This window comes from Heptranchias perlo, chromosome 38, assembly GCF_035084215.1.
Source record: "Heptranchias perlo isolate sHepPer1 chromosome 38, sHepPer1.hap1, whole genome shotgun sequence".
In the NCBI taxonomy this organism is placed as follows: Eukaryota; Metazoa; Chordata; class Chondrichthyes; order Hexanchiformes; family Hexanchidae; genus Heptranchias; species Heptranchias perlo.
In genome coordinates, this window is record NC_090362.1 from 10,248,383 (window position 1) to 10,271,632 (window position 23,250).

Sequence of the window (23,250 nt, forward strand, 5' to 3'; positions counted from 1 at the left end):
GGGGACAGATAGTTTTTGGAAAGTGATGGTTTGGATGGTCTGTTGATAAATCCAGATGTTATTTATTTTTCCTATAAATTTTTTAAAGAATAAAAATTCATTGCTTCTGTTAATTTTATATTTCTTAACAAACCTGTTTTCCTACATTACACTTCAAAAATACTTAATTGGCTGTAAAGCACTTTGGGACATCCTAAAGTTGTGAGGGACACTATATAAATGCAAGTCTTTTTTTTAATAGCTTGAAAGATACAGTCCATCAGTGTGTTGGCTTGTCTATCAGTCAGAGAGGGGTTTACTGTTCACCCCAGGTATGCTACATCCCAGATTAGTTTCCGCATTAGGTCACATTTTGGTTCACAGAAAGGATGTGCTTGCTTGTAGAAGCGGTTCTTCGTGCCTGTCCAATTTGTAACAGTGACAATGAAACAACAATTAATTAATTTTGAAGCAAACTTTAATAATATTCTTACTTTGGAACTAGCATTGAGCAAGAAAAAATCTCACTAAGAAATAAATAGCGAGCCAGCAAATATGTAATTCTGAAAATCATTGTTAGTGCATTACATCAATTAAACAACCCTCACCGCATGTGTTTATATAAAATTAGAATTATTAATAGTATGCAAGAGTCAATATTATTATTGATATCAGGATGGTATCAACTGACTGACCTTGTAATTGGATATTCTATTAATTACTGAAATAATAAACAATTTAATATAATAAACCACAAATCCCATTGCATTCTGGTTAATTGTGGGTTTCATACCTCACACAGCAACCCTCATCTTGCACAGAAACCTCCCTGTCACGTGCAGAAACCTCCACTTCACACATAACAGAAACCTCCACTTCACACATAACAGAAACCTCCATATCATGTGTAGAAACCTCCATATCACACATATTAGAAACCTCCATATCATGTGTAGAAACCTCCATATCACACATAATAGAAACCTCCATGTCACCCAGACCAGAAACCTCCATGTCACCCAGACCAGAAACCTCCATGTCACCTAGACCAGAAACCTCCATGTCACCCAGACCAGAAACCTCCATGTCACACATAATAGAAACCTCCATATCACACATAATAGAAACCTCCATATCACATGCAGAAACTTCCATATCACACATGCAGAACCAGTTCCCATTTGGTGGAGCATAATTATAGCCAAAATTTGTCAACTCTCCAACTAAGAAACTGAAAAAAGAAAGTACACCTCAGTTTTTTTTTACTGAAATTAATTGTCATCTTTTGCAGAAGAGGATTTAAAATCCAGGAACTAACATGTGTGCAACATCGACGAGATTGTAACATGATCTAATGTGCATGCAGTACCACACTGGGACTAAATGCATGCAGCATTGGATCCAATCTAATGTATAGCCCCAAATCAAATTCATGATGGGTGGCTTGATGACACGATAAATAGCTGCTCACTAAGTTTAGTCATTGAAACTTTTATGTGATTAATTGACTGTTTTAATTAGCACATTATTGGATAATATTTTAATTTTAACACAGTCAGTGTCAGACAGCAGTGCAGTCACCAAAAAGAAGCCTTACTTTTGATGAGATCTATATATTTTTGTTGGGTAAGGGTATCAAGGGCTATGCAGCAAAGGCAGGTAAATGGAGTTGAGGTACAGATCAGCCATGATGTAACTGAATAGCAGAACAGGCACGATGGGCAAAATGACCTGCTATGACTGCAGTGCTAGGTGACACTGTCTGTGTTAAAACATTAAGTATTATCTAAGCAATTTGTACTATTTGCTCGATTCCCCTTAGTAGTCTGTTAAAACACATAGAAACACCAAACGGTCCAGAAACTAGGCTCATTCAGTTAGGTGGAGTGGATTTGGCAAACATTACACTGCAAAATCTCCCTTTCCATTTGACAGACAATATTGGTGCCAGACAAAACAATACAAAGAATATGATGCACAATTAGTGTAAAAAATTATGCTCCCTCAAACGGGGCTTCCAGTTTGTTCCCAGTCCAAAGCCAGACAGCGTAGGGGACTTTAAAAATGGTAATGCACGGACATAGAATGGATCCAATTGCGCAAATGTAAAACAGGCCCTGCCCACTCTCAGATTTATAAACCTGAAATAGGCTCAGTCACACACGTGACCGTGAAATAGGCTCATGTGACCCTGAAATAGGCTCAGTCACACACGTGACCCTGAAATAGGCTCAGTCACACACACTACTCTGAAATAGGCTGTCCCACACACACACTCTACCCTGAAATAGGATCAGTCACACACACACATTACCCTGAAATAGGCTCACACACACGACCCTGAAATAGGCTCAGTCACACACGTGACCCTGAAATAGGCTCAGTCACACACGTCGGTGAAATAGGCTTCACACATACATGACCCTGAAATAGGCTCAGTCACACACACACGACCCTGAAATAGCCTATTTCACAGACGTGTGTGACTGAGCCTGTCACACATACATGACCCTGAAACAGGCTCAGTCACACATACATGACCCTGAAATAGGCTCAGTCACACATACATGACCCTGAAATAGGCTCAGTCACACACACATGACCCTGAAATAGGCTCAGTCACACACACATGACCCTGAAATAAGCTCAGTCACACATTACAAAACTTTAAAAAAAATTCTGCAGCTAAGGTGAATAATTTCCTGTCCAGTTTTCATCCCTCACACTTAACAAGGTGGCCAGCCTGAAACTGGACTGTCCAGTTCAAAACCAGGCAAGAGGTCAACCTGGTTAGAATAAAATTCGCCATTAAACTGCTGGGGTCTGAAGCCTTGTAACAAACAGTATGTAACAGAGATCACCAATGCATAGGGTGTATCTACATGTCTACACTGTCAATAAAGAGAGAAAACAATGACTTTGAATACACAGTTTGTAAATCCGGTCACTCTGGTTTCAAGTACTCTCCCGTCCTGACATACCATAAAATATTATGAGGAACAACCATTCAGTCCAACACATCTTTTGGGTTAATCCCACAAAGGGATAAAGTCAACAGGTAACATTGGAGGTGCTCATTCCCATCAGTCCCTGAATACCTATGGAGACAGTGTGTTTAACTGCAGACGGTGGAAGACTAGTTTAAGAATGGCTTTGGCTCCCTTTTCACATGTGCGCGCTTCCATCATGTCTGATATTGTTTCAGTCCCTTAATCTGTGTTAAACTCTGTGATTTGATAATACTCGTTTCAATGAAGTGCAAATCCTGAAGAAACAACCCTTTGTAGCCAATCATCTTCATAAAAAGAAATTCTGTGATTCAAGTTTTACTGCATCAAGTCCTCTGAGCTCTCCAATGGCAGAGGAGGCACGATGCTGAACGAGGGCTGAAATGGGGTTCTGCTGTTCTCCTCATTTCTGGTCCATTATGTTCTTCAGGCACAGTTTCATGTGTGAGTTTTTATTGCTCATCTGGATTACACAGTCCCGCACTAGTTCGATGAAGATCTGCGGCCAGAGTTTCTGCAGGGATTCATTTTTCAAATCAATAAGAGCAGCATCTTTAACCAGTCCCTGCACATATACTTGGGAAAACATCTTTGTTTCCTGATTTTAAATAATGGGAAAAAAAAGGAAAGGTTTATCAAATAATTGTTATTATACAGATAAAAGTTAAATATCACACAGCTAATTGGGAATAAATGTGAATTTATAAGTATAGTTTGTGGGTAATTTATATGCAATGGCTTTCCTTCAGCTGAAACAGTATAAAATACAATTGAAGTATTTAAAACAGTGCTTCCAAAGGCTCAGTTGATTAAGGCAATGAGTAACTGAGCTGTACAGTTCAGAAAGTTCTCAATTCCATCCCTGGACTATGTTGAATACATTGATCTTAGATAGGATAGTGGTGGGAATGCTACAATCGGTCTATGTGTCCCAGGTTAGGAAAGGGAAAATTGTCCAAGGTTCCTGTGCCTGCTCACTGTAGGCTTCGGGCAAGGGTGGATTGGCCCCTACAGTTTGACTGTATTCCAGCAAGAAGTTAATTACTGACTTAGTCAAGGCCATGGAAAGGTCGATTCACTAAGATGATACCAAATTTGGAAGGCTTCAATTATGAGGAAAGACTAGAGAAACTGGGGCTCTTTTCATTAAAACAAACAAAGTTAAGAGGAGATTTGATAAGGTAAATTGGGAAAAACTATTTCCACTGGTTGGTGAATTGGTAACTAGGGGCTATAAATTTAAGATCATCATCAAAAGAACAAAGGGGGAGGCAGGAATTATTTTTTTTTTACGCAGAGGGTTGTTAGGACATGGAATGCCTGACCAGAAATAGCGGGGGAAGCAGAATCCAGAATAATGTTTAAAGAGTAAGTGGATAAATATTTGAAAAACATTTTTTTTTAAAAAGTATGGCAAAAGGACAGAGGAATAAGACTAAGAGGAATAACTATTTCAGAGCTGGTACAGCTGTGAGCAGCTACTTGGGAAAAGGGCATAGGAATGGGACTAATTGGGTAGCTCTTTCAGAGAGTCGGCTCAGACACGATGGACTGAATGGCCTCCTGTGCTGTAAAATTATAGCTTCCATGGCAGCAATTCTAGACTCTGATGAAAGTACCAGAAAAGCGGGGATGGTTTGGCCAAGTGACAGTTCATTTGAGTGATATACACTACTTCTTTGTTTAATTGGTCATGAGACATTTTTTTTAAAGCAATTTTCTCCTTCCATTTGTCTGGTCTGTCCATGCCTTGCACTCTCTGCCCCCTGATTTCTGGGAGATAGGTGTGCAGGTGCACCCCAAAGATATCTTACCCATGGAAAATGCTGGCCTGTGCTTTGCGTTTCTCCATGGCAAGCCTGGGAACTCAGTGTGTTGGGGGAGGTGCAAAGTCACAATCCAACCATTCTGTGAAGCAATTCATTGATGCTACAAGAAGCTGGATTCATACATTTCTTTTGTCACTGGAACTGACTTTATGATAGTGTTGGCCAGTAGAAGCACATATAAGTCACTTTTAGACAGAGAAGTAATCAGATAGAATTGGTGCCTCTTCTCCATCACAGCCCAATCAGATTTAGAGATCAGTGATCAAACACAGCTACAACAATCTCACTTTAGAATGATTTAAGCTGCCCAATTCTACAAAATATATACTATTTGTTGATTTTCTTACGTAAGATGATAACATAGGAACAGGAGTAAGCCCCTCAAACCTGTTCCACCATTCAATGAGATCATGGCTGATCTGTAGTCCATCTCTATCCACCCGCCTTGGCTCCATATCCCTTAATACCCTTGGCTAGCAAAAATCTATCGATCTCAGATTTAAAATTAATTGACACAGGAATGCGATGAAACACAATTAGAAGGCCTGAACTGCAATGGTTTAGTAGATCTGAGATTTTAACCATGAAAATTTGAAGCCATTGCCATTATTTAATGAGTTACTTTGATCACCCCTAGAAGTGAATGGTCCTGCCTTTAGTACAGTGGCATTAAAAGTAGTAACAAAGGTAGCTTAGGACTAAAAGCAAGAAATGAAGCTCAAGTCAAATGTTAACTTAAAACATGGATGTCAGTTCTGGGGAGTAAAGTCCATTTACACTTTTTGCACCCAATGTCAATTATTCCCAGGTCAGGTACGAAGCACTTTCTAGTTTGTCCAAATGTACAACTGCAGAACAGCACTCCTTGTTGCATGCAGAGTCAACTTTTCCATTTGTCATATCAGCTATCCCAGGCCTCTGTTTTATACTAATAAGTGCTGATGTATGGGCAGTTCTGTGCTATTAAATTGGGCTGAGGCTGCCCAAATTCATTTTGTGTAGAACCATTACATGCAACAGGCAGGAGACTTTCATCTCTTCAGTCTGGACTGAATTTGAACCCAGGTTACTTTACCACGTTGGCAATGGTTCTTTTAAGTTTTGAGTCAGAAGAAAAACAATACCGAGCTGTGTAATGAGAAAGCACTGAATGATAAACGATTACCAGACTTCAATAATCATTTAACAGCCATTAGATTTTTATTACACAGCTTCAGAGGCAAGGTTTCTGCAATACATGACATTTTCTATTTCATACATCATCCCAGACAAAGTATGTCCCACCCCAGCTCACCAGAGAACAGGCAGGAATGGAATTTCATACTTTATACTGCACGGTGCGGAGGACGGACTTTTAATGATCAGCATCAAATCATTCATTCACATACAAACAGACATCAGTCATAATGACAAGCCAAATCTCAGGTTTTCTTTCCTTGGATTTTAATGAATGGAAACACTGACTTTTTTGAAAAGTGCTAGTGAATGTGACAGATACAGAATTCCCATATACTCCGATTCTGCTGTACAGCTTGCACCTTCATGCAGGTTTTTAGTGAACTATAAACCAGGACGTGAAACTCATACACTAGTGTGACTTCCTTAAATTTTCACCACATGTGCAATTTTTAGAGTGATATGCTAATTCTTATTTTAAATTCCCCTCTGCCAGGATACTGTATGGTGGATTTACACAACAGGCATTCTGGCTGTGATCTGTTGCATTTCTTTCTGGGTACAATCTTAATACAGAACAGACACTGATGTTAGTTAGCAATGACTTTTTCTTATTATACCTCAGTCAGAAAAACAACTCCTTCACATTAATTAATGCAAACATTCACTGTACTTCCACCTCTCTCACAAATCATTGCACCTTGTGAATAAAATGTGCATTTTAGCACTGTCTCTAGGATCTCACTGAAGAGTAATTGTGGTCTGTGGAATTTTATTACTGTGCCCACTTCAACTGTGAAGAGCACCCTTTCAAACTTGGGTTGCATTGCAGAAAACATTTAGAGCTATTTAACTCTGAGGCGCAGTATTGGTAGTTACATATATGTCACTGAGGGTAGCAGCACTCGAGGGGATGAAATCAAGAGTGTTACCTAACATCAAAGTGTATTGGTTTCATTGTGATTTTCCTCACAGTGTATTGGAGCCAATACAATAAATAAGCCCAGTGACACCACTGCAATACTATGGCAAATGAAATTAGATGATTAGTAACTGTGAGATGCGTTTACCTTGAATTGTTCAGTGGTGATGTCTTTAATGGCGTAATTCAGGATGGCTCGGCCCACAGTCTCACCTCCAAGCTTTATACTGTCCTTAGTCTCTTCCACGTTGACCCCAGATTTCTTTCCTTTCCCCTCCAGTATGAAATGCAGCTGCTTCTTCCTTGGAGGACAAAAAAAGTTGCAATTTATGGTCTTTCTCTCCTCAGCCTTTTAATCAAAGACAGCCACATCTTATCACTTTGTAATAAAGTATCTGGGCCTGGAAAATGCTAACAACATTCTGACGTGGCATGCCTATAATGGAGCACACAGCCTCTAGTGTATTTGGGGGAGGGGGGGAGCCTCTTTCGTGTTTTGTGGTGATTACAGTTCATCTCATTTCATGCCGAATCACAACACCAACATGTATTCAAACACTGGGTGTGAAAGCAGCACCTCAACATCATCAGTTAGCGTTAGGGTGGATAGACCAACAATGCAATGAACGCAACACACCTGGATAAATAATTGGAAGTTTTTAACCTCAGCAAAGCAAACATTAAGTCACTAAGATTGAGGCTATCCATTCAGCTGCCTCTTCCACCTCTCACCTCTCTGCAGCATTTGACACGGTTGACCACACTATAGGAACAGGAGTTGGCTATTTAGCCCCTCGAGCCTGTTCCGCCATTCAATGAGATCATGGTCGATATGTGACCTAACTCCATATACCTGCCTTAGCCCCCTATCCCTTAATACCTTTGATTAACAAAAATCTATCAATCTCAGATTTAAAATTAACAATTGAGCTAGCATCAACTGCCATTTGCAGACGAGAGTTCCAACCTTCTACCAACCTTTGTGCGTAGAATTGTTTCCTAACTTCACTCCTGAAAGTCTGGTTCTAATTTTTAGGCTATGTGCCCTCGTCCTAGACTCCCCAACCAGCGGAAATAGTTTCTCTCTATCTACCCTAACAGTTCCCCTTAATATCTTGAAAATTTCAATCAAATCACCCCTTAATCTTCTAAATTCTAGGGAATACAACCGTGCTTTGTGTAATCCCTCCTCGTAATTTAACCCTTGAAGTCCAGGTATTATTCGAGTAAATCTACGCTGCTCAAAGCTAATATATCCTTCCTCCAATACCTCTCCTCCGTTGTCCAGCAGAGTGGGACTGCCTCACTTGTTTCCACTCTTACCTATCCAATCATAGACAGAGAATCAGCTGCAATGGCTTCTCTTCCCGCCCCGCACCGTTACCTCTGGGGTCCTCCAAGGATCTATTCTTGGTCCCCTCCTATTCCTCATCTACTTGTTGCCCCTCTGCGACATCATCCAAAGACATGACATCAGGTTCCACATGTACGTTGATGACACCCAGCTCTAACTCACCACCATTTCTCAACCCCTCCACTGCCTCTGTGTTGTCTGACTGCTTGTCCGATGAGGTACAGTTCTCTGCAGTTAAACATTGGGAGGCCATTGTGTTCGCCACCCGCGTCTTCCTCCACCCCCACTCCCCACCCACAAAATCCATTCCCTCGCCACCGATTCCATCCCCCTCCACGGCTACTGTCTCAGGCCGAACCAGATTGTTCACAGCTTCAGTGTCCTATTTGAGCTGAGCTTCCGACCCTATATCCTCTCCATCACCAAGACCGACTACTTCCACCTGCGTAACATCTCCCGTCTCCGCCCCTGCCTCAGCTCATCTGGTGCTGAAACCGTAATCCAGACCTTTTTCGCCTCCAGACTCAACTATTCAAATGCTCTCTTAGCTGGTCTCCAATCTTTCACCCGCCATAAACTTGAGCTCATTCAAATCTTTACTCATTGTATCCTAACTCCCACCAATACGCTCTCATACATCACCTCTGTGCTCGCTGAACTATATTGGCCCTTGATTCCTCCAATGCCTCCAATTTAAAATTCTCATCCTTATGTTCAAATCCCTCCAAGGTCTCATCCCTCCCTATCTCTGTAACCTCCTCCAGCCCAACCAACCTCTGAGAACTTTGCATTCCTCCAACTCTAGGCTCTGGTGCATCACTCGCTCCCTTCGCTCCACCATCGGTGGCTGTTCCTTCAGCCGTCTAGGCCCTAAGCACTGGAACTCACTCCCTAAACCTTTCTGCTTCTCCTTTAAGACCCTGTTTGAAACCCACTTCATTGGCCAAGCTTTTAGCCACCCCTCCTAATATCTCCTTTGGCTCAACGTTTGTCTGATTACACTTCTGTGAAGCACCTTGGGGCTTTTCCTTTGTTAAAGGTGTTATAAAAATGCAAGTTGTTGTTGTTGTTGTTCAGAACTCAAGCCATGATCATGCCTTCATATTTCTCTATCTCACCACATACTTCGCACTTTCCCACCTCTGATCCACCTCTACTCATGGTCCACTCCATCCCATTCCCAATGCCTCAATCCCCAATCCACTCTCATCCCATCTCCACCCACTGCCTTACATGCATCACCCCCACAGTTTGAAGTACAAGAAAGCAGTCTTGGTGACAATCGGAAGTGGGGAAGGAAGTTTGGGGGCAGCTCATATAGAAAGGGATGCCAAATCTGCGGGTCATGAGAAGATAGAATCATAGCATGGTTACAGCACAGTAGGAGGCCATTTGGCCCATCGAGCCCGTGCCGGCTCTTTGTAAGAGCAATCCAGTTAGTCCTATTCCCCCATTCTTTCCCCGTAGCCCTGCAATTTTTTTCCCTTCAAGTATTTATCCAAATCCTTTTGAAAGCCATGATTGAATCTGCTTCCACCACCCTTCCAGATCATAATTACTCACTGTGTAAAAAAGCTTTCCTTCATGTCGCCTTTGGTTCTTTTGCCAATCACCTTAAATCTGTGTCCTCTGATTCTTGGCCCTTCCGCCAATGGGAAGAATTTCTCTTTATTTACTTTATCTAAACCCTTCATGATTTTGAACACCCCTATCAAATCTCCTCTTAACCTTCTCTGCTCTAAGGAGAAAAACCCCAGATTCTCCAGTCTATCCACATAACTAAACTCCCTCAGCCCTGGAACCATTCTAGTAAATCTTTTCTGCACCCTCTCTAAGGCCTTCACACCCTTCCTAAAGTGCGGTGCACAGAATTGGACACAATACTCCAGCTGTGGCCGAACCAGTATTTTAAAAAAGGTTCAACATAACTTCCTTGCTTTTGTATTCTGTGCCTCTATTTATAAAGCCCGGGATACCGTATGCTCTTTTAATCACTTTCTCAACCTGTTCTGCCACCTTCAAAGATTTGTGCATGTATACCCCTAGGTCTCTCTGTTCCTGCACCCCTTTTAGAATTGTACCATTTAGTTTATATTGTCTCTCCTCATTCTTCCTGCCAAAATGCATCACTTCGCACTTCTCTGCGTTAAATTTCATCTGCCATGTGTCCGTTCATTCCATCAGACTGTCTGTGTCCTCTTGAAGTCTATTACTATCCTCGCCACTACACCTCCAAGTTTTGTGTCATCTGCAAATTTTGAAATTGTGCCCTGTACACCCAAGTCCAAGTCATTAATATATGTCAAAACAAGCAGTGGTCCTAGTATTAACCCCTGGGGAACACTACTATGTACCTTCTTCCAGAACGAAAAACAACCGTTCACCACTACTCTGTTTCCTGTCACTTAGCCAATTTCATATCCATGCTGCCACTGCCCCTTTTATTCCATGGGCTTCAATTTTGCTGACAAGCCTATTATCCTTTATGAAACAACTTTTGAAAGTCCATATACACAACATCATCTGTATTTCCCTCATCAACCCTCTCTGTTACCTCATCAAAAAACTCAATCAAGTTAGTTAAACACGATTTGCCTTTAACAAATCTGTGCTGGGCTTTCCTTTTTTAATTCACACTTGTCCAAATGACTATTAATTTAGTTCCGGATTATCATTTCTAAAAGCTTCCCCACCACCGAGATTAAACTGACCGGCCTGTGGTTGCTGGGTTTTTTGAATAAGGGTGTAACATTTGCAATTCTCCAGTCCTCTGGCACCACCCCCATATCTAAGGAGGATTAGAAGATTATGGCCCGCACCTCTGCAATTTCCACCCTTACTTCCCTCGGCAAGCTAGGATACATCCCATCCGGACCGGGTGACTTATCTACTTTAAGTACACCTAGCCTTTCTAGTATCTCCTCTTTATCAATTTTTAGCCATTCCAGTATCTCAAATACCTCCTCTTTTACTGTGACTTTGGCAGCATATTCTTCCTTGGTAAAGACAGATGTAAAGTACCTCAGCTATGCCCGCTGCCTCCATGCATAGATCTCGTTTTGGTCCATAACCGGCCTCACCCGTCCTCTTACTACCCGATTACTATTTATATGCCTATAGAAGACTTTTGGATTCCCTTTCATCCGCCAGTCTACTCTCTTTTTGCCCCTCTTATTTCCTTTTTCACTTCTCCCCTGTACTTTCTATATTCAGCCTGGTTCTCACTTGTATTATCAACTTGACATCTGTCATACGCCCCCTTTTTCAGCTTCATCTTACTCTCTTTCTCTTTCGTCATTGAGGGAGCTCTGGCTTTGGTTGCCCTACCTTTCACCTTCATGGGAATTTACCTAGACTGTACCCGAACCATCTCCTCTTTAAAGGCCGCCCACTGATCCATTACAGTCTTGCCTGCCAATCTTTGATTCCAATTTACCCGGGCCAGATCCGTTCTCAACCCACTGAAATTGGCCCTCCTCCAATTAAGTATTTTTGCTCTAGATTGTTCCTTGTCCTTTTCTATAACTAATTTAAGCCTATGGTACTATGATCACTGTTCCTTAAATGTTCCCCCACTGACACTTGTTCCACTTGATTTCCCAGAACATTGTCTGTACTGCAAAATTAGCAATCATCTAGTCCTGAACTGGCTGTAGTCCTGCTACTCTGCAACCTTACCGAGTCTATAGCATCGATGCAGGTCCAACTGAAGATTCCTCTGCTCTCTGGGGAATGCTGAGTCTCTGCTAAATAATATTGTATCATTTTTGTGTGAATTTGCTAATTTCTTTATTTTGTAAACCAACCAACTCTGTCAAAGGGTTCCTTTCAGTCATTGTACCTTTATTTTCTAAACACTGTGATCTGGATTATCCCAGTTGGAATTGCGAATGGTGAGTGTTGGGCCATTAAAACAGATTAGTCCCTTGTGATAAGTGTTATGAGCTTGGCTCTCAGCACGTCCTAAATCTGGCTGAAGCCATTTCCTGCTCATAAAACACAGCGGTCAGTGCTGAGTATAGTCTGATGAGTTAAACACAAGATTCAATTTACAGTATCTCATCCAAAACATTTGCACTCAGTAAGTGTAATCTATGTGACAGTGGGTAGAGTGAAGCCTCATCTCCTCCTGACCCAGCAAGATCAAGCTTTTACCACTATTCCATGATCATGCCCATATATTTGTTATTTTTACAGCAACTTAAACATAAATCTCTTCTCTCGCAACAAAAAGAGCAGCAATCTGTTTACTATATCATTCAAGGGTTGGCTACATTATAAGAAGTAAAGAATAAAGAAAGACTTGCATTTATATAGCGCCTTTCACGACCTCAGGATTTCCCAAAGCACTTTACAGCCAATGAAGTACTTTTTGAAGTGTAGTCATGTAGGAAGTACATAGTCTAATGGTGCTACAGAGTTTATCCAGTATAAAGGGGGTTTGTGGGGAAGTTAAATGTAGCATTCAGAATGTTGACACCCTAGAACGAAAGCTTTTGTCCACTCACAGGAGTACAGGATTTCTTCAGCCTGGGCTATTTTCTGAGGTTCTATTTTTATAATCTGCATGAACTCTCTGATGAGATCAGTGTTTCTGATGAGAGCTGGGTCTCAGTTCAAACGCTGCCAGCAGTTCTGTGAATATTATTTTAACCAGTTACCACCATGAAACCAGCTTCACTGGCATTTACATTAATAATTGAAGCTGTTTTTACAGGAGAGGGGCAAAGCACGTTATTCTGACACCTTATAAAGGCTCAGGTTTCAGGGCCACCATAATAGCCAAACACACTTCACAGATAGATTTGTACTGTATCAGTTTGATCCTGTAAATATTCTTGTTAGAAACTTTATCACTGTAAAGTTCTAGTGATTCGCAACAGACAGATATTCTTGTAGAGTGTAGTAATTCCATCAACTTCCAAATTTATACTTAAAGCACTTTAAGGGCTACAGCCAGTAAACTGTAGTCAATATTGATTAATTAGAGCTAGATTTTTACAACAGAATGTTTCATTTTCAAACAGACCAGACTGAAAGATTACTGCAATATATAAGCTCTAAAGCTATGAAAATGTACTACATTCTATCGATAGGCTGTATATATTATATTCCATTTATATTCTGTACATACTAAATTCTATATTTATGCATATATACTATATGCCATCTGCATAAGCTTATATATTGTATTCTATCCAGATGCTGTATATACTACATTCTCGATGGTCTGTATGCACATTTTGTCGACATACTGTGTATACTTCATTAGTCTATATTCACTATATTCTATTTAGATTCTATATTCTATGTGATACATGGACTATTCTATCTCTGTGCTATACATTCTATATTCCATGTGTATACTATATATACATTCTATGCATATGATATATGCACTACATTTTATGTTTCTGCTGCAAAAACTATAATCTACATGCTCTATATACCATATTTATGCACTGCAGGTACTATATGCGATGGACTTTATGTACTACATTCTAGGTATACATACTATATTCTATGGGCTGTGTGTACATTTTATGTATATCCTATTTTCTATATATGTGCTGTATGTATTACATTCTATGTACATGCTCAATGTACAATATTCTATATACCACTTATATGCTCTATGTAATATTTTATATGTAAATGCTTTATGTACTATATTCTGAGTTCGAGACACAGCAGAGACGAAGTGAGACAGAAGTTGAGTAAGACAGTTTTGATTCTTAAGGGAGGTCAGGCTCTGACTGTCTGGACAGGTCAGATAAGGGATGGTTCAGTCACAGTTAGAAAGGACAGTGGTCAGAGATGGCAGGGCTATAGGGACAGCTCATGATGCAGGCCATCCTGGATGCATGTGTTATCCAGGGGAACATATTTATATGAAATGTCAGAGGGTTGTGGTTCTCAAGCTGAATATTACTGAGCTCAAGGAAGAATTGGCCATACCATGCAAAAAATGGAATGGGAAGTTTTCTGCAACACACGTTTCAGATGATGGTCACCCCACTGGTTGAGAGATGGTCAGAGATGTATAGTGAGGCAAGAGAGAATAAGTGAGTGACTGCCCTAAGGCAAACAGAACGAAACAAAAGTTGAAAATGCAGGGGATCCCTAAGCTTCTAGAATTGTCTAACAGGTAAATGCATTTTGATACATATAAAGCAGACAATGACTCACGGAAGAGTAGCCAAGTGGAATGCCACAGCACCATGGAGCACTGTGGGAAGGAGAAGGAGACTGAACAAGGGAATAGGAAGACAATATAAGTAGGGGACTCTATAATTAAGGGCATAGATAACTTTTTCTGTAGTCATGACCTGGGGTCCCGTGTGGTATATTGCCTCTCATGTGTAAGGGGAAAGGACATAATGGAGAACACGGAGAAAAGTTTGGAAAGGGATGGTGAACAGCCAGAGGTTCTGATTCGCATGGGAACCAACAACACAGGAAATAGCATGTTTAAGGTCTTGCAAGTTTCAGGAGCTAGGGAACAGATTAAGGAGCAAAACCTCCAGGGTAGCAATGTCAGGATTTCAAAACCTGGCCTAAAACATGGGAATTGTGCCTTTAGCAGGTAAGGACTACCCCAACTAGTGCTCAATGGTGTTACATGGCATGGGTTTGTGTCTGCAATTCTCCCTAGGGTAAATTCGCTATCTCAGCCATTTCTTCTGTGAATAATTCATATGCATTAGATATAGCACATAGATAGAATGTAGTATATATACAGAATATATTGTAGATAGAATGTAGTATATAGGTGTCTGCCCTGGCTCTGTGGTAGCTCTCTCACCTCTAAATCAGAAGGTCGTGGGTTCAAGCCCCACTCTAGAGACTTGAGTGCATAACATAGGCTGACACCTCAGTGTAGTACTGAAGGAGTGCTGCACTGTTGGAGATGCCATCCTTTGGATTATACATTAAACTGAATACACATCCTGTGAATCTAGAAGGTAGCAGGCACTGTCTCATTCCTATACATACAAATGATGCACAACAACGTAGAAATGCTGAAACTCCTAGATGTGGGCAAGCCGAACATTCCGCAACTTCTGCTTTGAGCTGAGAATTGAGTGAGAAGATTACAAGGGTCATAGTTGCAGACTCCTCCACGTTGAACTTAAAGGATAAATTTTGCAATGTTCTGCTTTTGGCGCGCAGCCTTGCTAGACAGGGGCACGGGTTGCAGATTGCACCCTATGGTATTAAGTGACCTATTTGCAATCTGTGATTCTGTCTAGTAGGGTTCTGGGCTGGGAGCCGAACCTTGCAGAACCATTAGATGTCATATTTGATCTCAGGAATCATATTTTTTATGAGCTTTCCTTGTGTTATTTGTTTAAACGTTAACAATATGTAAGAGGTACTTTATCTTCCTGTATTTTCTGAAAGTCACATATGTTGCAATCTAACAGAAGGTGTAGATTTTCTATAATCTTGTACCTCGGACATTATATTCCATTATACTAGCAGCTGGGCCCTTTGTTTATTGCTGCTAATTTCTCCTCCGTTTTCACCATCATTCATTTCTCACAAAACAGATTAGAAAGTTTCTTGTAAATGATTGACCAAAACAACAGCTAGTCTGGGGACAAACTGCAGATGTATTCAGGAGGTCCCCAGTTGGTTTCAGTTTTGTATTTGCATTCATGTCTGTTATTTGTGCATATCCAGGTCTCAAACCAATTGAGGATCACATGTGTAAGACACTCCTAGCCAACCATTATACTGTATGTAATTTCACTCCAGAACATTAAGCTGCACTCTCGGGTGTCTTTCCATTTAATTTTTTGGCATATTCTTGTCACGTGCTATGACCTTATTTTTCGGTCCTAATCACTCTCTCTGGCTCCATCCTGGTCCCGATGGCTTCAACTGTGGCACATTGCCACCATCCAATTAAAATCACATTTTAAACATTTTGCTTTTGACAAATTGCTTCATCATAGTTCACAGACAATTTCCCTTCCTAAGGACTGATGTTTTAGCCATAGCATCTCATTGAAGCTCTCATCCACTGGTAAACAGATTAAGCAACAAACATCAACAAGCAGGAAAGTATAAGTACAACTGAACCATTGTATGACCATCTGGATTGAATCAGGCTTCTTTTCGGAGGTATGTTCAGTAACGTTCCCCAAGCTTCTTTCCTTAATTAACGGGACAGTGCAGCAGGATTTATAGCACTAGAAAAATTTCTCTTAGCATCCACTAAATGCCCGACTCAATTTTTTTTGTGTAAAGTATAAACTGTGGAAAGGAAGTATTGACATTCAATGTGCAAACTATATTTTGTGTTTAGAGTGAGCATATACAGCCTCTGTGCCAAAGAATTTGCCTAACAATGAACGTCTACTCCCAGCCTCTTAGTGCTCAATTACTGGATTGTGAGAATACAGTAATATCTGAAGCATGTATGTTTAAATATTTGCAAGAATGATAAGTAGAATCACAATGACTCACATGATCAACTGGCAGATTACAGTTGCTCGGGACTCATTTGAATGAGTTTATTTTAGAGCCCTGAGTTGATTGGCTAAAACCTGTAGGTTGGAACATTTTCAGCTGATGGTCTGTCCCCTTCAACAAATGCTTTATAGATCAAACTGAAGTGAATCTCCAATACTGCAGAACGTGTCACATTATTATTTGGAATCTCCAAGAACAAATCCTGATTCCTGCGGTATGTTCAGTAATGTTTCCCAAACAATATTGGTTACACACAAATGCTCTAGTTTCCTCTTTAAATTGGAGAGCTGATGCACGAGCACAGGCACAAATGCAACATAAGATACACTAAGTGTGTGTATTCTCCGAGTCCTGGCAGATGCTTTACATCCTCTATGTAGCCAGTGTAGTTAGCCAGCAACCGGAACCTAGTAGGTTCAAAGACAGCAAGCAAGTGGTGATTACTGCATCACATTCCTGACTTGAGCCTTGTAGAATGTGCAGGGGCTTTGAGGGATCAGAAGTTGAGCCACTTGTTGCAGAGTACCCAGCGTGTGGCCTGCTCTTGTAGCCTTGGTGTTGATATGGCTGGTACAGTTCAGCCTCAGGTCAATGGTGACCCCCAAGATATTGATGGCATGGGTCTTGGCAATGGTGGTACTATTGAAGAAGGCAAGGGGCGAGATGGCTGGACTTTTTTTTGTTCGAGATGGTCTTTGCCTGGCACTTATGTGGCACAAATGTTACCTGTCACTCCAAACCTGGATGTTATCCATATCCTCATGTAGGCTGGCATGCGCTGCAGTGATGTCCTGGGGCTGCAACGATTACCCCGACAATCACAACCATCTTCCTTCGGATCAACTATGTCCCAAACCACCAGAGGACTTTCCCTTTGGCCCCCATTGACCTCAGTTTTGCTAGGGCTCCTTGGTGTCATACTCTGGCAAATGCTGTCTTGATGTCAAGGGCAGCTACTCTCACCTCTCCTGTGGCATTCTGCTCGTGTCCATGTCTGGATCAAGGCTGTGATGAGGTCTGCAGCCAACTGGTTCTGGCCGAACTTGAACTGAGCGTCAGTGAGCAGGTTATTGGTGAGTTTATATGGGCTTTGAAGCTCAGCTCAGGATCGAACAGGATGCCAAGATTGCACAAGGTCCTGTTGAACCTGAGTGAGAGGCCAAGGAGAGGGTGGAGTCATTGTCAAGGGGACAAAGTTTATTGTGACCACCGAAAACAATGGATACAGGCAGGAGAGTAAATAAGCTGGGACATATTGACAAATGGGAGTAACAATCACGGGAGGGAGTACTGTAAAAAAGGGGAGAAGAAAGGGAGCATGGTCTAATGAGGAATAAAGGAGAGCAGGACCCAGAATGGCTGGAAAAAGGACAATGGGCAGATAGGGGACTTGGGCCAGAAACAGCAGCCAAAGAGCATCTGCAGGAGGACAAGGAAAGAAATTAGATTAAAACAGGCCAAGTTCTGGGCATGGTGAGGAAGGACTGGGACCAGTCCAATATTAGGGAAAGAAAGACTTGCATTTATATAGTGCCTTTCATATCCTCAGGACGTCCCAAACGTTTTACTGCCAACAAATTACATTTGAAACATTGTCACTGTTATTTTGTAAGCAAATACAATTTGTACACAGCAAGGTCCCACAAACAGCAATTTGCTATATGTGGCAGATAATCCATTTTAGCAGTGACAGGAGCAAATCCAGCAATTTGGTCCAGCAACTAATAGTAGGGGTGGGAATCAGGAGCAAGGCCTAAACTAAAACAGTGGAGGAACACAGGAGACTGCCAAGCATGAAGGTGAGCCAAGTAAACCAGCAGAATAGTGACTGAGAGTCAGTGGAACAAAAAACTTTAGCCCAGAAGCCAATGAAGCGAGAGTGGAATTTTTTTCTTCTGTTCCCCCTCTTTCTGCTTTCCCTCTCTATTCTCACCTTCTTCAGAGTTCTTTTCTCCCTGTCTTTTGTTACTCCTCTTTTCCCTCGTGCTGCTCTCACCTAACTTTCTGTCTTTTGATTTTTCTACTGCTCTATCTTCTTCTCCAATTGAGCTGCCGTGTGCAATGGGGGGGGGGGGGTGATAGAAAAGAGGTAGGGAGCAAGCTGCCACAGGGAAGGCCATCGGAGGGAGGGAGGGAGGGAGCTGCCATATCAGTCGGGGCCACAAAATGAACTTGGCGGTGATCACAGGGTACTTGGATCAGTGGGACTGTAGTCAGTTTTTGACAGTAGCAAGTAGTGCTTCTGGGACCTGCAACAGTGGTTAAGATTCTTCCCAAATTTTGTGTGCACAATCATTCCTGCTACAGGGGAAAGTATGGACATTTGATCTCATCCTTCTGGAATACCAACCTCACCGTCTTCCCATCACAGCATTTAGCCATTTCTTTAATGAGCCAAGTGTCCTGGCCTTAACCACTCTTCCTAGCAACCTGTTTGAGTTGTTGATCACCTGTGTAAAAAAAATATTTCCTGGTGCTCTCTCAAACTATGAAGTTGTGCTTTCTTGTCCTGCTGCCCTGGTGTATCAGCAAGTATTGTTTCTGATTTACTTTCTCTATCCAAATAAGCATTTATATTTCTATTTGTCCCCTTTGAGGTATCTTTGAGGCTGCACAGGCCAAGCTTATGGAGTCTTTTTCATAGCTCTTCCCTTGGACCCTGGGAGTCAGCCTACTGACTATTCTTTGCACTTTTTCCAGGACCTGTATAGGTTCTTTATGTCATGGCAATTGGGACTGTACACAGCACTCCAGGTACAGCCAGGCCAGAGCACTGCACAGCTTTAGAATGACTTCTGGAGATTTGAACTCAACTGTTTTGGCACTAAAAACTGTAACCTATTTGCTTTATTTATTGACACCTCACATGTATGGACAAGGCATGCAACAAGCTAATGTAGGTCCCTCAATTTCCCCCCTGGCAGGTTAAAGTTCACCTATGGATGGAAAGTGACTCCTATTTTTATTTGCATATTTAGCACCTTGCATTTGTCTGTACTGAACTTAATTTGCTACGAATCAGACCAGGTGCAAAGAGTGTCAAGCTTTCTTTGTGAAATTTTGATTATTTCCCGAGTCCACAGTTCGCCAGTGATATGATGCACTCACTGAGCCCCTGACTGCTTACTGCTAGAATGTGTGAAGCCAGATCTCTGAGTTTTTTTTTATTTGTTCGTGGGATGTGGGCGTCGCTGGCGAGGCCGGCATTTATTGCCCATCCCTAATTGCCCTCGAGAAGGTGGTGGTGAGCCGCCTTCTTGAACCGCTGCAGTCCGTGTGGTGAAGGTTCTCCCACAGTCCTGTTAGGAAGGGAGTTCCAGGATTTTGACCCAGCGACGATGAAGGAACGGCAATATATTTCCATGTCGGGATGGTGTGTGACTTGATGGGGAACATGCAGGTGGTGTTGTTCCCACGTACCTGCTGCTCTTGTCCTTCTAGGTGGTAGAGGTCGTCGTTTTGGGAGGTGCTGTCGAAGAAGTCTTAGCGAGTTGCTGCAGTGCATCCTGTGGATGGTACACACTGCAGCCACAGTGCGCCGGTGGTAAAGGGAGTGAGTGTTTAGGGTGGTGGATGGGGTGCCAATCAAGCGGGCTGCTTTGTCCTGGATGGTGTCGAGCTTCTTGTGTGTTGTTGGAGCTGCACTCATCCAGGCAAGTGGAGAGTATTCCATCACACTCCTGACTTGTGCCTTGTAGATGGTGGAAAGGCTTTGGGGAGTCAGGAGGTGAGTCATTCGCTGCAGAATACCCAGCCTCTGACCTGCTCTTGTAGCCACAGTATTTATATGGCTGGTCCAGTTAAGTTTCTGGTCAATGGTGACCCTCAGGATGTTGATGGTGGGGGAATTCGGTGATGGTAATGCCGTTGAATGTCAAGGGGAGGTGGTTAGACTCTCTCTTGTTGGAGATGGTCATTGCCTGGCACTTGTCTGGTGCGAATGTTACTTGCCACTTATCAGCCCAAGCTGGATGTTGTCCAGGTCTTGCTGCAGGCGGGCTCGGACTGCTTCGTTATTTGAGGGGTTACGAATGGAACTGAACACTGTGCAATCATCAGCGAACATCCTCATTTCTGACCTTATAGGAACATAGGAACAGGAGTAGGCCATTCAGCCCCTCGTGCCTGCTCCGCCATTTGATAAGATCATGGCTGATCTGTGATCTAACTCCATATACCTGCCTTAGGCCCATATCCCTTAATACCTTTGGTTGCCAAAAAGCTATCTATCTCAGATTTAAATTTAGCAATTGAGCTAGTATCAATTGCCGTTTGCGGAAGAGTTCCAAACTTCTACAACCCTTTGTGTGTAGAAATGTTTTCTAATCTTGCTCCTGAAAGGTCTGGCTCTAATTTTTAGACTGTGCCCCCAACTCCTAAAATCCCCAACCAGCGGAAATAGTTTCTCTCTATCCACCCTATCTGTTCCCCTTAATATCTTATAAACTTCGATCAGATCACCCCTTAACCTTCGAAACTCTAGAGAATACAACCCCAATTTGTGTAATCTCTCCTCGTAACTTAACCCTTGAGGTCCGGGTATCATTCTAGTAAACCTACGCTACACTCCCTCCAAGGCCAGTCTGTCCTTCCGAAGGCGGGGTCCAGAACTGCTCACAGTACTCCAGGTGCGGTCTAACCAGGGTTTTGTATAGCTTAACCAGGGTTTTGTATAGCTATGATGGAGGGAAGGTCATTGATGAAGCAGCTGAAGATGGTTGGGCCTAGGACACTGCCCTGAGGAACTCCTGCAGCAATGCCCTGGGGCTGAGATGATTGGCCTCCAACAACAACTACCATCTTCCTTTGTGCTACTGGAGAGTTTTTCCCCTGATTCCCATTGACTTCAATTTTGCCAGGGCTCCTTGGTGCCACACGCGGTCAAATGCTGCCTTGATGTCAAGGGCAGGTTTGAACACCTCTACCTGGCTGTTTTTGGTAATTACACCCTAATCCTATAAATTATTCTTTTCCTATTTCTTCCATATTTTCTGGACACAAAATTCAACAATGGCAAACACTGTTTTCGCATCAACAAGCAGATTCCCATCTCAAACACCCCCTCACCCTCCGAGCATGGGACATTTTCAGTGATGCAGTTGACATCCCAACTGGAAAGTGGTGACCTACCCAGCCTAATGGTGACCCAGTAGCAAACCTTTACAGACAGAAAATAAAAATTGGACAGACCTGCCCATATGATCAGCTTCCTGATGGTTTCCACCTATAACTGACCTCTACCATGTTAGGATACCTTGAACAGTAACACAAACAACCTTAAGTGGGTTTTAACTTTCTCTTCCATGCTATTTGCTGACGCACTAACAGCTCTCCTGCCATTGCGCACCTTTTTATGTTGTTATATTGCTCCACCATTTTCGCTGTTCTTTTTAAATCAATTTCACCACCTTCCCATCTTTAAATAGCGTTTAATTTTTTGTCATTTTAAGTTTCCAGGTCACTGCTTTTTGCATCAGGATGTTTGCTGGCTGCATGGCTGGCCTAGCACAGCCTCAGCTTTATCTCCCCCGTGTCCTCAGGTTTTCCCACAAGGATGTTCAGGTATCAGAAGTTTCACAGATAGCAACCTCTGCCAGTGCATTCTACTTATGCGATTCTGATGTTCATTATGACATTTTTGAGAATGGTCTGGGCGGTAAATAAGTAAATCGGATCAAGTAATAGCTGGGAAGTTGGACTGCTGCCAGACTAGTGAAAAGATGTCATCTCAGTACTCCCAAAAGGGGAGATAGAGCAATTCACAATTATCACAAAAGTTGTCTTCTCTCCACCTCTGGGAAGGTTTCTGACATTATTCCAGAGATAAATGGAGAAACAGCAGAACAACATGACAATTCTTCAACAACCAGGTTTCTGTGAATCTTCAAGTAATCAGCAAATGTCTTCAACTCAGACATCCGGCAATTACTGGTCCATTCTCTTCTGACCCACAATTCATTCTATTCCTCTTGAGTCAATGTGAAAGATATGGAGGGAGTGCAGGATGCCAGGTGATAGCTTTTCCTCTCAGGCTGTGTCAGGGTGAAAGAGAAGCTAATCACATTTCAAAGAACGTGTTGTGAAACTGGAATCAGATCTGGACAATACAGACTAAATTGCAGTAACATTGTGACATAGTTCCAAGCTTCCAGATAATTGAAAATGTTCAAGTGCTTTTAATTGTAGACCTGGGATGTTTACTTATCCCACTTGCCTTGTTCACCTTTCACTTTCCCCTCCAGGGCATTAATCACGGACTCCTTTGTGGAATGTAAAATTGTGTAGCATACAACAAACCATACCCTGGCTAGACTCACTGTATTGTGTTCAATGGGGTCCTAGAGAAACAAACTAGAGCCATCAGCTACTGCTGCAGAGGATTGCTCTGATCTTGGATCAGCCATCCAGTGGTGGAAAGGTAGATTATCTTAAAATAAAAGAATCATATCAGCTCCTTTGATAGCAAGCATTCACATTCATTATGAGATAGGTCTCATCACA

At 42.1% G+C, this 23,250-nt stretch overlaps 1 protein-coding gene across 3 annotated transcripts in view; it reads right to left on the reverse strand.

Moving 5' to 3' along the window:
• Positions 1-527: 527 nt before the first annotated feature.
• The window catches only part of LOC137304728 (leucine-rich repeat-containing protein 49-like), a 238,100-nt gene continuing 215,377 nt past the window's right edge, over positions 528-23,250 (reverse strand). The window contains exons 16-18 of one of the 3 annotated variants that reach the window (XR_010958635.1): positions 7,063-7,216; positions 1,036-3,585; positions 528-918 (exon numbers count right to left, since the gene is read on the reverse strand). Coding sequence is in view for 1 of the 3 variants with exons in the window: in XM_067973404.1 (XP_067829505.1) it covers positions 3,391-3,585; positions 7,063-7,216 (349 nt within the window). In the remaining 2 variants the exon portion in view is untranslated. Of the gene's footprint in view, positions 3,586-7,062; positions 7,217-23,250 lie in introns of all 3 variants that reach the window. The other 2 variants (XR_010958634.1, XM_067973404.1) reach the window with 2 other exon arrangements.